General features: G+C 49.0%; 1 protein-coding gene across 2 annotated transcripts in view; it reads right to left on the minus strand.

Annotated features, from left to right (window-relative positions):
* The window catches only part of Prag1 (PEAK1 related, kinase-activating pseudokinase 1), a 60,036-nt gene that overhangs the window by 43,216 nt on the left and 1,184 nt on the right, over positions 1 to 15,636 (minus strand). For both annotated transcript variants that reach the window (XM_006973962.4, XM_015992809.3), the window contains exons 2-3: positions 11,512 to 11,928; positions 6,878 to 8,679 (exon numbers count right to left, since the gene is read on the minus strand). In XM_006973962.4, the coding sequence (XP_006974024.2) occupies positions 6,878 to 8,679; positions 11,512 to 11,802 (2,093 nt within the window). In that variant the 5' untranslated portion in view covers positions 11,803 to 11,928. The remainder of the gene's footprint in view (positions 1 to 6,877; positions 8,680 to 11,511; positions 11,929 to 15,636) is intronic.

Consider the following 15,636-nt stretch of genomic DNA (forward strand, 5'->3'; position numbering starts at 1 on the left):
ATGAAATGGCTGAAAGCCAAACCACTGAGAAGACAGAGTCATTTGATGGTGACAGAAACAATAATTAGCTGAAGAACAGTATCTGAGTCAAAAAAAGAAGGCTATTGGACTGGGAGATGGCTCACTGGGTAACATTTGTTGACCAAAAAATGAAGACCTGGGTAGGGATGCCCAGCATCCACCTAAAACACCGGACATGGTGGCGTAGGCCTGTGACTCCAGGGCTGAGGGAAGAACGGTGTGTGTGGGGAGGAGAGGCTTGTTGGCCAATCGAGGAGAAAGGGGGAGCTTTCGGTTCTGAGAAAGAGCTTGTCTCAAGGGCTCAGGTGAAGAAATAACTAAGATAGACATCTGCCTCTGGCTGCCACGTGCACCCTCACAGAGCTACCTACCTGCACACGTAAATGCACATGCTGTCATTTTACACACACACACACACACACACACACACACACACACACACACACACACACACAGGAGTAAATAAATGAAACAAAACAAAAACAAAAGGGAAAGTTCTGTTTTTAAAAAACAGTCTTCAACGTGGAGGCTTTCCCTTGTCATCCAGCAAAGAGCAATTGTGTGTAACAGTCTGCCTGTCAGGAAAAAATGGAGACTAAGTCATCTAGGGCACTGGGCGTAAGGTAGGTGAAGCAGGAAATTTTACAAAGCTGCACGGGAAGAGTATGAACATGCTTATCACCTAATGTTTCCTGGGATCTGCCCACAGCCATGAGAAACAAATGCTGAACGATTTCAACGCAGAGACAGAAGGTGCTGAAAATCTGAAATGCACTTGCTCCCTGTGTGGAGGGCAGCAAGGACTCTCTCTAGTTCATCTCTCAATCGTGATAGAAGGAATTAAAGCTAACCCAACCAACTATCTCCACATAACAAAACATGCCCTGGGACGCCAACGGAGAAAACTGCCTACCAGTTTGTTACTCCCATGCTCCCAAAGCCGTCAGGCCACACCCCAGCAACCGAGTCCCTTTGGTTACTAGATGCAGACAGAGGGGTCTCCGTCACACAGAGACCTCAGTCTGTGTTTCCTAACCTCCCTCAGAAAGGAAGAAAAAGTCATGCTCAGAGAAGCAACCTCTTGTAATTCCTGTGTTCTTGTAATTCACTGCTGGGGAAGAAGATTCCAGATGATTACTACCTGAAAGGAACATTCTTGTGGCGAGAGGAGACTGGCTCCACACACCTGCTCAGCTTAAAAAAAAAACAAAAAGCTAAATAGCGGAGGCCACTTGCAAGACTGAAATGGACAATCACTGGAGAGTGATTAATCCATGAAAGAATGCATTGTGCTCCACTGTGTTTGCCCACCTTGAAGCCCGAACAATTATTAACCTCGGTTTATTTAACTCAAGGTGGCAACGTTCTCTTGAGCGGGGACAGCCACGGAATCACAGTGGCTGTCGCTTGAAAAGTCAGATGAAGAGTTGTTTCATCATTAGTGTGCTATGGCCTTCTTAAAAATTCGAAGTTCTGGACTCGCAAGATGGCTCAGCAGGTAAGGGCGTCTGTTGCAGGCTTGGTGACCGGAGTTTGGTCCCCAGAACCCTCACAACGGTGGAACTGGCTCCACAAAGTTGTTCTCTGACCTTTAGACGCGCAGCCTGGTACATCTGCCCCCACACATCACGCACGGCAATACTTTTTTAATGTTTAGTTATTTAATTCTATGTGTACCTGTGCAAGCCTGAGCGTATTGTGTACAGCATGTGTGTGGAGGTCAGGGGAGGGTGTCAGATCCTGGGTACCTGGAATGGGTGCTGGGAACTGAACCTGGGTCTTTTCCGAGAGCAGTAAACACTCGTAACAATGGAGCTATCTTTCCAGCCCATAATAATGTTTTTTAAAAAATGGCTTCTGCACTGAATATCTACTATATATCTGGCTCTGTGCTAAAGGGTGGGGTGAAAACGCTAAGCAGGAACACATGTGTCATGGCTCATGCTCCTGGGGGGCTTCACAGTCTCTTGAGGAGTTGAAACCCTGGGCCAAGTTTAGTGCAATGAGAGATACGTTGTGTCAACCTCCCCACGTGAGGCGTGAGGAAAGCACAGGGCCACCAAGAGAACTCGGCTCAGGACACTTCATAGCCCAAGCGATAGGCTTCTTTTGTCAACGTCTCCTGGGCACCTCTTCTGTGTCAAGTCAGAAGTGAGGTGCTTTTCTGGAGAGCGACATCAGCAGGGCATGAAGGAGAGAGCTGTCACTCAAGTGAGTCCCGCACACTGAGCTTAAGTTCCCATTGCTGGTGCTGAACAGAGCCCAGGCTGCGGTGAAACAGATGTAGGAGGAACAGCCTCATCCAAGGAAGTCAAAGCAGGGCTAAGTCTTTGGTGGTCAGACTGAACCCCTGCTCATTTACTTCGCACTGATGAAATCCTCAGAACCCAAGAGAAAAAAACCCACCATTGCTGGATTCGTAGCGTCTTGCATGCAACCCAATAAAAAGAAGGTCATTAGTAGATGTCCAATGATTTCGAGATCTATCTAACTCCTAGGTGTAGTCAAGAACGTGAGCTCAGAATTGCATAGAAATTATTTAAAGACTATATATATATATATATATATATATATTACATTATATATATTCATCAAGTCAGAAATTGTTTAAAAATTATAGAACAAGACAAGAATTAATTTTAATACTTCCTGCTTATGGCATATGAGATGCCCTTTTTTCAGATTCTGTCTACAAGCTCATGGGAAGGAGCCAACTGCTGGCTTGCCCATGGCATAGTGGAATATAAACTTTGCTGTTGACACACGTGTCTTGCTCCATTTGCTAAACTGTGTGTGGAGGGTATGGAGTTTCTCCCATGGAATATGCCCAGGATGCATTCTCCCCAGCCCAATGCCACCTCTTATTTGAACATGGTCAGGAAGGCTACACATATACACCGTGCTTCCTAATACACACTGATTTTTCCAATTGACACCCGGATGAGCCCATGACGTCTCGAGACATCCTATGCGTTGGTGTCACCCCCTATAGTTCATTACAATATGAAGTGGGGCTGAAATAAAGAGTTAAAAGCTTTCATCAGATCGGATATGGAGTCTGAAGACACAGCCACCTTACTCATGCTCTTCCTGTCCTTGGGGTCATGCTGTGTGACCATGTTTCAGGAGAGACCACGCAATGAAGATGTGATGGTTCCTTCCACTAGCAAAGAGGCTGCCTTTGTAGACAGAGAAGAACTACCGGTGATGATGTCCCTCCACCACAGGAGGGGGCTGAGCAAGGCACAGCATTGCTTCCCAGCACCCCCAAAGGGAAAGAACAATGGACCATGGAGTGGGTCAAATAGAAAATCGGTAACATCCAAACAAAAATATCTCCTGCTTTCGCTGGAAACCTTTCTCTGGATCAGCCTTCCTTACTTGGACTCAGGCCGTACAGAAACTAAAACCCACCCGTCCTCTTCTTCCACCATCGAGTCCACCTCTGAGCCTGGGCCTGCTTCTACCCTTCTAATTTGGGTCTCTTTGTGAACTGCTTGCCTGCAGGCCCTAACCAGATATGTCTCCTTCTACTGACCTTGTCGCTCAAAAGTCATAAGTCATGTCAAAGTAGATTTGCGTCTGCCCAAAAATGAAAGGCAGAAAGAAATTGGAGTCTTGCGCATCCTAATTGCTTTCTCAGGTGCTGCTGTTCTCACTGAACTGCCTCAAGTCTGGAAGGTAAAGTGTGTACACATGCACGCACAGCCCACACTTCTTGCCTGCAGGTTTTTTTTTTCTTTTTCTTTTTTGTTTCCTAGCCAACAACCAACAGTACTTGTCAATCCTTATCTTATAATCCTGCCCTGAACTGGGACAAGGTGACCCAGAAACCTGGTAAGGTCCATCACCCTAAGCCGTGTGAGTTTGTGGATGTAGGCAGTTGCCTTGGCAGCAGTCAGTAAGAAAAGAGTCCAGATTCAGCCAAGAAAGGCACCTTGAATAGGATTGGAGAGTCTGTCTTGCAAAACATTACAGCAGGAGGTAATATCTCAAACAGATAGATAAGCTACTCACTCAATATAGGGCCGTAGAAGGCCAAGCCACTCCCCTCAAGAGAGGGGTCAGGAAGCAGGTGAACCTGTTTCTGTTTCTCCACACTATGTAAGTAGAACACAATGCCGTCCTGCATGAAGCAACCTCTGTCTAGGTGCTAAGCATACATAACACACATAACGAAGCTGATCATTAGAAACAAAGTCTGGCTCTATGCATGGAAATCAGATTAACCTTCCATGTTGCCTGAAGATGCTCCATAATTTCCATCTTGGAAAACTGATATCATCTTCCATAATTACCGATGTGCCCCATGGTTGGTATTGACTCAGCTGGGGCTGCGTGGCCCCTAGCCTGCTCATTGGCCTACAACTTGATTTCTGAGATCAAAATACTTTGGGGCCAGTCCTTTTTAGTCTTCCTTAAAAGAATCCAATGCATCCTAAGTTCCAGATTTCAAAGAGAGTTTATAGTCCCAAGCCTGCCCTCTATCTACTCACAGAAGAGATGTAAACATCCAAGAGATAGTGCCTGCCAGCAACACAGGTAAAAAAAAGAATGCATCCCCAAACAAACGCATTTGACATACTCTAAATTGAATGCCATGGTTTATAGGGGTGTTTGTTTTTCTTGAAATGGAACCCAGAACCTCTGGGGTTCCTACCTTATTTGAGCTACATATAACCCAAAGGTTTTTGTCATAGCTTATTGGACCTAGGGTTTCTGAATCACCCTAGATGCTAATTAAAACCCTTTCTGAGTCATGTTGCTATGGTTACCAAGATTTCTCCAAGTCCTATGACTCTTAAGTGAGAAGTTTTAGTTACTTTTCTAAGACTTGGGTGGTATTCCCAGGACTGAATCAGGCTGATTCCTACAAGACAGGGTTGCCACCATCACACTTGACACCCTGGGGCACCTTTTACCCGAATAATAACTAACCTCCTCGGTGAACTCTGTTCATTTCATTTCAATAATGGGGTGAGAGCCCACGCTGCCTCAGCTGGTAAAGGCTCCCTGCAAAGGCTGACGCCTGCGAACTGTCCTCTGACCACAGCACGTGTGTGTGTGTGTGTGTGTGTGTGTGTGTGTGTGTGTGTGTGTGTGTGTGTGTGTGTCCAGGAGACAGTATGTGGCTTGCTCAACTGATACATGTGAGACACAATAGACTGGGTTTGTGATGTTGAATCTGGTGCTTTACCAGCACCCAGGATTGAGTCACACAGGCAATGTTCTGCTCTCATACCCTGCTCTGTGGCTATATGCCCGGATGTGCACGGTAAGGTTAGGAGCTGGGCTGCAAGTTGTTGCTGGGCGGTCAGGGACAGATCTCTTCAGCTCTCAATCCATTTCATGATCTGTGGACTGTGGCTGGAAATTCATCTCTCAGGGGTCTCTTCTAAGAATTAAGTGAGTTATTATGTCTAATGTCTGAAAAAAGAAATCCATGCTTCCCACATTGTAAGTGTCTCACAATGCGAACTCAGCTACTGAATCATTCATTCTTTTAGGGAGTTAAAAACTGCAGCTGAGGGACCAGGCAGAGTCTACAATCACCCAGGACCCTGGAAGGTGTCAATACTGCGTGGTGGGGAGCCAATGGAATACCAGAACACAGCAGTGGTCATGAAAAGCAAGCCCGTGTTAGATCACATCACAGCCTAAAACGCCTTGAAGTTCAAAGGCAAATGTCACGGCGGCGGCTTCTCTCTGTGGTCAATTCCCTTGTTTCTGACAGCAACCTAGAGGCCGCTGCTCCAATGGAGAGACCAGTTGGGGAGCCTGGCTTTCTGTAACAGCAGGTTATTCCTTTCGTGATCAAAACCAGTTTTGCCTTCACTAAAAGGGGAGAGAGAAAAAAAATTCCCCAGAATTTAAATGCCATTCACAGTTCAATAGCTTAGAAAAGACATTTATTTTCCTGGAGCGTTTGAAAGGCGCGTTAAACCAGCAGCAGAGTAGCCAGGCAAGGAGAACGCTGGGAGCTTCAGCACGCTGACCCCAAACTGTACTCTCCCCCCCCCCCCTTTGAAAAACCCACATCAGAGACGCTTAACCATGTGTAAAGCTTCCTTTACAAAAACCAAAAAACAAAAAGCCAAACACTGTCCCCTAAGGCCTGATAGAGCAGTAATCGTTTATTGTACCCATTCTTGGCTTTACCGACCTAATTTCTCTAGTGTGACCCCCATTAGCCCTATTTTCTATGTTGCCACAGATGAAGTTTCAGAGTTTTTCAAGAAAACACTGCGGAAGATACTTAGAGATCGCAGGAGGAGGAGGTAGATTTTTTAAAAAGCGACCAAAGGATCAACAACTTGGTAGTGTTGTTTTGTGAATGGTGGGGATCCGACCCCAGGCCTCACTCGGACTAAGCATGGGCTCTATCCTGGAGCTTGTCCACACCCCAAGTGTTTTTTTTTTTTTCCCCCAGTGCTTGAGATCAAACAGGCGCAGCCTAACATCTGCTACAAGTGCTCTGCCACTCAGCTCCATCCCCACCCACCCCCCTGCTTCTTTGCTTTGTAAGATTCATTACACACACAGCCAGTCCACACACCCGCTTCTAGGCTTGTTTGCAGAGCACACACACACACACACACACACACACACACACACACACCAAGCAAGAGTTCCTGCTTTCTCAAGGCAGAGCTGGGGCTTGGGGGGGGGGGGATTTACATAATGCACAATGGCCTTTGGGCAGACACTGGTGCCCTGACAGGCAGCACTCCAGGACGGGCCTTAGGCTTTCCTGAGAGGCAAGCAGAAGCAAAGGTTTCTGGGAAAGGTCGTACAGACTGGTGGTTTTTTTTTTTTTTCTTATGCCCGTTTCCACACGGGCAGAGGCGGCACTCACCTTGACTTCGGAGGTGGGGGAGGTGGTGAGAACGCCTCCATCCTGCCTCTGTCCTTGGGGAACTCAAAGGCAAAGGAAGCGGATTTGCTCATCCCTGTGCCAGCCTTGCCGCTCTGCCCGGAGGAGGAGCCGTCCGTAGGATGGAGCCGGTGCCAGGTAGAGGAGTTTGAATGGTCTGTGGTACCGTTTTCCACTTCTCTCCCCCAACTCTGACTCAACAACTCCTGCCCGACCTCCTTCTCTTCCTCTATCCGACACTGGCGGCTCCAAGCGCCAGTCTGGTATCTTGGACGCCTCTGGTCCAGGGCCGAGGAGGAGGTGGCTGGTGGGGGACACTTGGCAGGGTCCCCGGTGGCAACGCCATTGGTCTGACAGGAAGAAGTCCGATTAGTAGGAACTCGAGACAAAAGCTGGGGTCCAACACTGCTGCCACCCATGCTCCCATCACTGTGGTCAGCCAGAGGCGAGGCTGCCGGTGATGCTGGGGACCCTCCTGGGCTGCTTTTAGACAGCTTAGGAGGAATGGCGGGTTTCTCCTTGGGCATGTTTTCAGTCGCATTATGGGGGTGGCTCTCCCGTGAGCTTAGCCCCTTCCCAGCCGAGGATTCCTCTTCGCCAGCCTGTGTGTCCTGGTTCACAGGCCCGCGTGGCCACTGCACCCCCACCGCGGAGTCAGGACTGCTCAGATAGATAGTCCTGTGGTCCTCTTCGGGATGGGCAGCAATGACGGTAATGGTGGTTGCCACCTGAGGCGCCACATTTGTGCCTTCCCTGTCCTGGCTCCAGCCAGAGGGTGCCTTCTGAGCCCAGGTATCACCTGTCCACACTGGGCCCTGGCTGTGGCCCGGGGCTCCGGGCTCTGCCTTGGTCTCGGGCCTCGAGGGCACGGGCACCGCCTTCTTCCTCTTGGTACTTTCCGCGTAGATGGGTTCAGGCGGCACAGCCTCCCTAGGAAGGGCTGGGGGCTGGGGCTCCCCGGCCTGCCCCCCACATTTGCCAGAGGTGATGGCGTGGCAGCTGGAGTCCTGCTGCTTCCCCAGGGCTGGTTCCTTCACAAGAGAGCAGTAGTCGTTGTCAAGGTGGGGCGCAAAGGGGCTGCTGGCCCCGCTGCGGCTGCTGCCACAGGACAGGCCGTCGGAAGAGCTAGCAGCCTCGGAGTTGAGGGATGGCTTCTTGGGGCCCAGACAAGACGGGTTTGCAGTGGATCCCTGGACACAACACTCCCTGGGGAAGTTCAGAGCCCGCTTTTCCTCTTCCGTTGGTCTTGTACATGTCCCTTTCTCCCAGCACATGGGCGAGCAGTCCCCTCCACGTCTGCCAGAGCCCTCGGTGCTGTGCGCAGCATCCTTGGACTCTGGACAACAGTCCAGAATGGAGCAGTACTCTCCACCTTCGCTGTCTCCAGAGGGTGAGCACCTTTGGTCACTGTCATCCTCTGAGGGCAGGGACTCCCGCAGGGGCTGTGGAGAAGGGCAGGGCCTGGGGCCCTTGGGACAGCTGGACGTCATGCCCGCAAAGGCAGCTAGCTTCTGGCGGAAGCTCTCCTGAGCCGAGGGAAGCTCTTCCCTCCCAGGCTTCTCTTCCTGGAAGCTCACCGGTTGGAAGGCAGTGTTCCTCTCCACTCGGGCCTCTAGGTTGTGCAGTCCAACCATGGTGTAGGCTGGGGAGCAGCAAGAGCTTCCATCTGCGCAGGCAAGGGAGCCCGGAGGCTTCTGCATTCCTCGGAAGCTGCCGAGGTAAACGATCGGCCCATCGTCCTGCTTCTGGAGCGGGAGCTTGCCGGGGGCTCTTCTCCAGTTGACCTACACAGTCCCGGGGTTAAAAAAACACATGTTACCCGTTATCAGAGAAGGAAAAATGAAAAGCAAATAATAACCTTGTCACCTGTCTCAGGCAGCATGCAGGCCCATCCTGGGAGCGTGGGCAAGCAATGCCCATGGTCACCTTTGACCTCTTCAGTGGAATGATCATGATTAGGGTACCCACTGAGCCATCTGTCTTTAGATCCTAAGCTATGCATCCCACCCAGGGATTGTAATGCTCTTGGCTTATGTCCGTTAGGTAAGACAGATCAAAACCAGGAATTGAAAAAGAGTGAAAATTCAATGGCTAGGTGAAAGAATTCCTCTGGATTGGAAATAGTTTGAAATTTTTGTTTGGTAAGAGTACTTCCTGCTCTTCCAGAGGACCTAGGTTTGGAACTTCTCAGCACCCACATGGAAATAGTTTGAAATTTTTGTTTGGTATTCTCTTCTGCTGACTGGTCACTGGATAACCCAGGTATGGCACATTCTAGAAGAAACAAGCCATGATGTTTTTTGTTTTTTCTTTAAAAAATTATTTTATTATTCTGTGTATATGGGTGTTTTGTCTGAGCACCACATGTGAGTGCCCAATGCCCAAGAAGGACAGAAGAGGGCATCAGATTTCCTAGAATTGGAGTCATAGACTATTGTGAGTGCACATGTGGGTGCTGGAAATTAAGCCTGGGTCCTCTGGAAGAGCAGCCATCTCCCCAGGTCCCTTGTATGATTTTGTTTGTTTTTTTGAGACAAGGTTTCTCTGTGTAACAGTCCTGGCTATCCTGGAACTTGCTCTGTAGACCAGGCTGGCTTCAAACTCACAGAGATCCGCCTGCCTCTGCTTCCTAACTGCTGGGATTAAAGGCGTGTACCACCACTGCCCAGCTCCTGAATGATTTTTAAAAGCACCTCAGAGAGGAAGTAGGTGCAGAGCAGGAGGCCAAGGGATAGTTGCTGAGCTGAGTCCAGGCTTCCTGGCTTTTTGATAAGTGTTCCTTGGAGCCATGTCGCACAGCTGCCCTTTCTGCCAGTTTACAGCCATGAGCTCAGCTCACACCTGCTGAAGTGGCTGGACTAGTTGGGCAACAAGACAAAGGTGTGACCTGCTCATTCCCATCAACGAAGTGACTGTCCCTTTTCCTCCTCTTCTTACCCACTCCCATTTGTACAGAGAGCCTCAACGCAGGGCTGGCATTAGGGCTCCTTACCCAGGGGATTCTGAATGCGGAGTCACTGGGCTTATATAGGTGAAAGTTGAAGGTGTCGAGGCTGGCTGGGTGAATGGGTGTCGCCAGCCCAGGGAAAACGGAACAGCTCTAAAAAGGACGGGGAGCCTGCTGCCTCCACAGGAAGTGCCTCTCTTCACACAAACCACTCTAGATTTAAAACTGACCTTTGTTTTCACACACACACTCACACACCCTTCCTGATCCATGCACCATCCTGCTTGAGGAAATCCAGAACACTGGAAGAGGTCATTGTGGAATAAGAGTTCTTAGAATGTCTTAGGCATATGGTCTCGGGGACACGTCCACAGACAGGAGCCTCCAGCAGCCCTGGCCCACACACCCTATCCATAATTATACCTTTTTATGGGTTTCGTTCAGGAAATGAAGAAAAGTCTAACCTCTGGCAATATAAATAAATGTTTAGTGGCCCTAGATAAAGCTAGCTAAGCCTATACTGCAAAACTAGAAGTCTGGGGGCCGGGGAGATGGTTCAGTGGGTTAAGTGTTCACTATGCAAGCATACATCCCTGAGTTCAGATCCCCAGAACTCTCCGGAGAGGCTGGGTGGGGTGTTACAAACCTGTAACCCCAGTCCTGGGGGAGTGGGCAGAGACAGGCAGATGCCGGGGACTCACAGGCCAGTCAATCTAGCTGAGAAATGTTGAACTCCTCAAAAATAAAATAGAAGGAGCAGGAGTGACGGCTAAGAGTACTTCCTGCTCTTCCAGAGGACGTAGGTTTGGAACTTCTCAGCACCCACATGGCAGCCAACAGCCATCTCCAATTCCAGTTCCAGGAGATCTGAAAGCCTTTTCCGGCCTTTGCGGGCACCAGGCATGCACACGGTGCACACGTATGCAAGCAAGATATTGAGACACGTAAAATAAAAATAAGGAAATTGTTAAAAATAAGCAAACAAATGAATAAGAAGGTTGAGAAAAACTGAGTAAGAAACCATACTGGACCTCTGGCAGGTGCACAGGTACATGTGTACACACACCCCACACAGGTGACCACACATACACATACAATTTAAAAGAGAAAAACTACAAGCCTGAACAACGGCGGGACAGTAAATAATTATAAGGAATTGTTTTTGCTGGTATTTTAGATGTGACTGTGCATTGCGGTTGTATCTTTTCAGGCTTTCTCTTTTAAATATATGTGCTTACGGCTTCTCTACAATGTGCAGGGGAGGGACGTGGGTGGAGAGAGGGATGAAATGGCAGTGGTCATGAAACTCACTGTGGAGGGGGGGGCCGGGCGCCTGGCAGTCACCGTACAATGGCTGCCGCATCTGTAAATACCTAAAGTGAGAGCCAATAATTCCACGCTCTTGTTTTTCTTTGTTTTTGCTTTCCCTTGTATAAGTCTACAAATCAGGAGAAAATTCTGCCGTCCTGCACTAAAGGAAGAAATAGACAGGTAGATGGGAACTGCCAAGCAGCAGCTGTCGCGGGGAGCGGCAACCTCGGAGCAAGCTAGTAGGCAACTATCCTGCAGGATTCTTGCTCCACCAGCCCTCCCTGGCTGCCAGCCAGCTACCATGTGCTAGAGTAGGAACAGGTCCTGTAAAAATACCAGCTGGGTTAGTCAGCCTCACCTTGGGGACTTCAGCACTCAGGCTGGCCTCGGTCCACACGTCAGCGGCCTCAGAACTCATCATGGTGGGCTTCACAGCAATCGTGGGTTTTGTGTAGGCCACGCCATTCACACCTTCATCTTCCAGGCGGCAGTTCTCGGGCCTGGCAGGTAGGCGGCTTCCGGCGGGTAGGCTGTTCGCTCTCGCCTTGGGATGGCCGGCCGTCAGCTGGTGGTCGCTCCGCAAGCAGAAGCAGTTCTTGCAAGATCCGGGTTTCCAGATGTGCTCCACAAAGTCGCTGCACGCAGACATGTTTGGGCTCTCGGGGTTCAGTCGAAGGGTCTGGAGCACTGTGAGCCGATAGGATGCGGGTTCATCTTGGGCCCAGCGCTCTGATGGGGTCTTGTAGGTGGCAGAGATGGGTTCCAGATCAGCTCCCTGGAAGGCAGATCATTGCCTGATTAGGAAGCTACCCTACCAGAGGATGTGTGATAAGCAATATGAGACCGGAAACAAGGAAGAAGAACGCAAAGGGGCCAAGATGGCCAATGGGCAACAGTCCTTGTTTTCTGGGGTCGGTGCTCAGCTCACACGCTCTTTGATGTTCAGGCAGCTTTATTAGAAAGTGTACAAACTACCATGGCCCCTTTTCTCAAGCAGACAACACAGAAAGCATTCTGGGCTCAATAGGTAAAATGCTTGTCAGGCAAGCATGGGGACCTGGGTTCAGATCCCTAGCACCCACTGAAAAGCCGGGCATGATGACACAGCACACATCTGTAATCCCCAGAACTGGGTGGTGGAAACAGGAAGGTCCCAGGGTCTTGATGGCCTAGCGGTCTAGCCAATCAGTGAGCTCCAGGCTTTGGGAGTAATCCTGTCTCAAAATAAAAAGTGTACAACCATGGATGAAGGCACCAAATGTCAATGTCTGGCCTCCACACATGCATGTACGAGGGCACGCACACACACAAACATGCAAACTCACACATACACACACACACATAAACACACATACACACACATAAACACACATACACATAAACACATACATACACATAAACACACATACACATAAACACATACACACACATAAACACACACACACATAAACACACATACACATAAACACACACACACACACACACACACACACACACACCATTTCAATCCCCCAAACACTGAGTGTTTTAGAGTTTGATAAGAGAGCCCTGTACCTGCTCCCTACATTCTTCCAGAAATCGAGGTGCCCAAAGCCTGGGGCACTGCCCAAGAACAAAAACCACAAAGTAGTACCCCATATAAAATTGAGGGTTTATAGGGAATAACATGCAGGTTTTGAACAAAAACTGAACGGGAACAGAAGCAGGCAGGGACTCTGAAATGGAACTTGTTATCCATACTTGTGACAAGTTGTTGAAAAGGGGGAGAGGCGCGGCGCTGGCCTGTCCCATAGGGACACCTTGTCAGGATGTTGGGCATCATGGGAAGTCTGCCCCTGCCCCTTGCTTACTCTACACCATTCAATTCTGTGCTGAGGTAAACAAAGCAGGGGCTACATGCCAAGTTGGAAACAGAAGACAGAAATGCCTGACTCCACGGTCCTGGCCTAAGAGAGACTGGGCAGAATACGAGAGAAGAGGTTATCCAATAGTTTTGTCCTATCATATCCCTGGGGAGAGGTGGTCCCCTTGTCAAAACAGCTCAATGGTTCTGAAACTCAATATAAAGGCCCAGTTTGCTCCCCACAGTCCTCAGTAAGTGAATTCACTCCTTAGGAAGGGTGCACAGAGCTATGGCATTACCCCGGTAATCCAAACAACATTCTACAAGGTCTCTGTGAATCCCATTCTACAGGTGCAGATTTTACAGCAAACATTGGAATCTGGCCATGGACACCAAGTTTGCTGGTCTAGGAAGATAAACCAAAGGACTGACTGGACCACGCCACCTCACCTTCACCTTGTTCAGGGTACTAATTATTAGCTTGCCGTTATCCATCTGCCTGCCGCTCATTGCTACGTTTCCTTTACTAAGGGTGAATTGGCATCCTTTAGGAGAGAGCTCTCAAGGGAAAATCTTGTGGCTAATCCCGAGATAAACAGATTCTCCTTAAACAGGGACAGCACGGCCCTTGAGGGTTATTCTCCACCTCATCTGGTGAGAATTTGCCTGAGGTTAATTCTCTCTAACCGGGCATCAGGACTAGCCAGATAGAATCACCGGGGAGCTCCAAAGATCATTCCAGACTCCTTGTGGGAAGCACTCCTTCTGTGGTCTCCCACACTCATAGACGAGGAGCTTGAGTGAGTGCAGAAGGCAGCTGTACCCCTACCCCAACCAGTTAATGAGGAACCGGCTTCATCATTGAGCTAAATGAACACTCTGAAACCTGAATGTGTTTGCAGCCACTGTAGGGTCTTTCTTTAAAGATGCTGGCTAGGTTCTTCTCCCCCAATACACCCAAAGAGCGGGTTCTTTACGTCCAATCTTCCAGAAAAAGACACAGGCTTTCAACAAGCCGAGGAATCATGACCACATTATGTCTCTCTCCTACAGACACCAGCCCCAGAGAGCCATAGGCTTGCTGCTAAATTTTGTAAGGGGTGCAGGGGCAGGGGTGGAGAGGGTGGGAGGGAGGAAATGTTTTGGTCTTCAGAGAAGTTGAGCTTGACATTCTAGGGACTCCGATGCGTGAAGTCTAACTAGACCCGCCAGGTCACAGGAAAGCCATGTTCAGGCCCACGTCTACTGTAGACAAGGCTCCAGTGCCCCTTGGGGAGAGAGCATGGACAGCAGCTCCTTGGGGCTCCTCAGCTCCCTGGCTCTTCTAGGTCAGGCTAGGGGAGCTGAGGAGGTTGTCATCCCACCACTTCCTCAGAGGCGGCCTCACATTCACACAGAAGCAGTTTGGGTGGCCACATCTCATTTCCTGTTCGGTAGGCAATCCAGAACACCCAGACACCCCACTTTCTAAGGTCTCCTCTCCTTTTCTTGGTAGCCATTAGCCTCTGATAGCCCAGGGAGTTCAGTAGGCTCCCGATTACTATGCTATCTTGCCAGTTGAGACCCTTCACTAATTTATGAGCACTCTCTTCTCTGTCTTCCTTAATTCTGACATTTTTCTACAGGCTGACCACAACATGGACCATACAACTGCCCAGAAACACAAAGGAACTTAAGGAAAAAAAATCACTGAATAAAAGAAACAAAGGAAATCCTGGGCTCCCCACCATTAGTAACTCACTATGTCCTCTTAAAACGGGTTTCTTAGTCTCTGCAAACAGAAATTCCCACCTTGTCGAGGAAGCTAGAACAGCCTCTTCGAGTTGCACTTTTGTGCCTGGAACTGTCTTCTGTTTGCTTTCAGTAAAAAAGATGATCACACATGCCAGCCAGCGACACTCACTCACAAGCAGGAGCAGAGAGCCCTGGGTAGTGCCAGCTCTCCAAAGCCTGGGAATGGTACCTTTCTGGCTCACATTCCTACCTCAGAGGGTAGGCGGGCCCCCCAGAATTATGCAAATTCTCCCATTTCTCAGTGGGAGGCTGCAGTGTAAGATTAGAAAAAAGATCTCAGCATTCTTTGAGATGCAAGTCATGATAGAACAGCCTTGCCTCTGCAAACTTCTGCCTTAGGTTTGCGGCTACAGTTTACAAGGCTGAGCTGTCAGATACACCCCCACCCCGCCTCAAAAAGAATCTGAAGAATCAGGGTAGCCAGATCCATTAAACGAAGTATTTTGGCTCTAATACCCCATATTTGCTTATGCCTTACCCCGATAGAATTCCAGAAAATTCTCCTTTTAAAAATTCTATTATATTTTTACAAAGAAATTAACATCAATTAATTAAAAAATTAAATTAATGCAACATCCAAAAAAGTATGTATGGAAAGTATCTAGACTGCATTATATTCCATTGGCCAGAGTGGTCTAGGAAGAAAGCAGGAGGCGACCACCCGAACACCTCCCCCCCCCCCCCCGCCCCCCAGACATAGAGGGTAAATTACGATATTTACATAACTTTTTATTTTTTTGCTGTCTCCATTGCTGAGCAATCTAACTCAGCAGGAGAAATATGAACTTGCAGCTTCTGCAGTCCGAACCAAAAAGGAGAGCAAAGTTCTGAAGGACCCCAGGAAAG

Source organism: Peromyscus maniculatus, chromosome 17, assembly GCF_049852395.1.
Source record: "Peromyscus maniculatus bairdii isolate BWxNUB_F1_BW_parent chromosome 17, HU_Pman_BW_mat_3.1, whole genome shotgun sequence".
Lineage (NCBI taxonomy): Eukaryota > Metazoa > Chordata > Mammalia > Rodentia > Cricetidae > Peromyscus > Peromyscus maniculatus.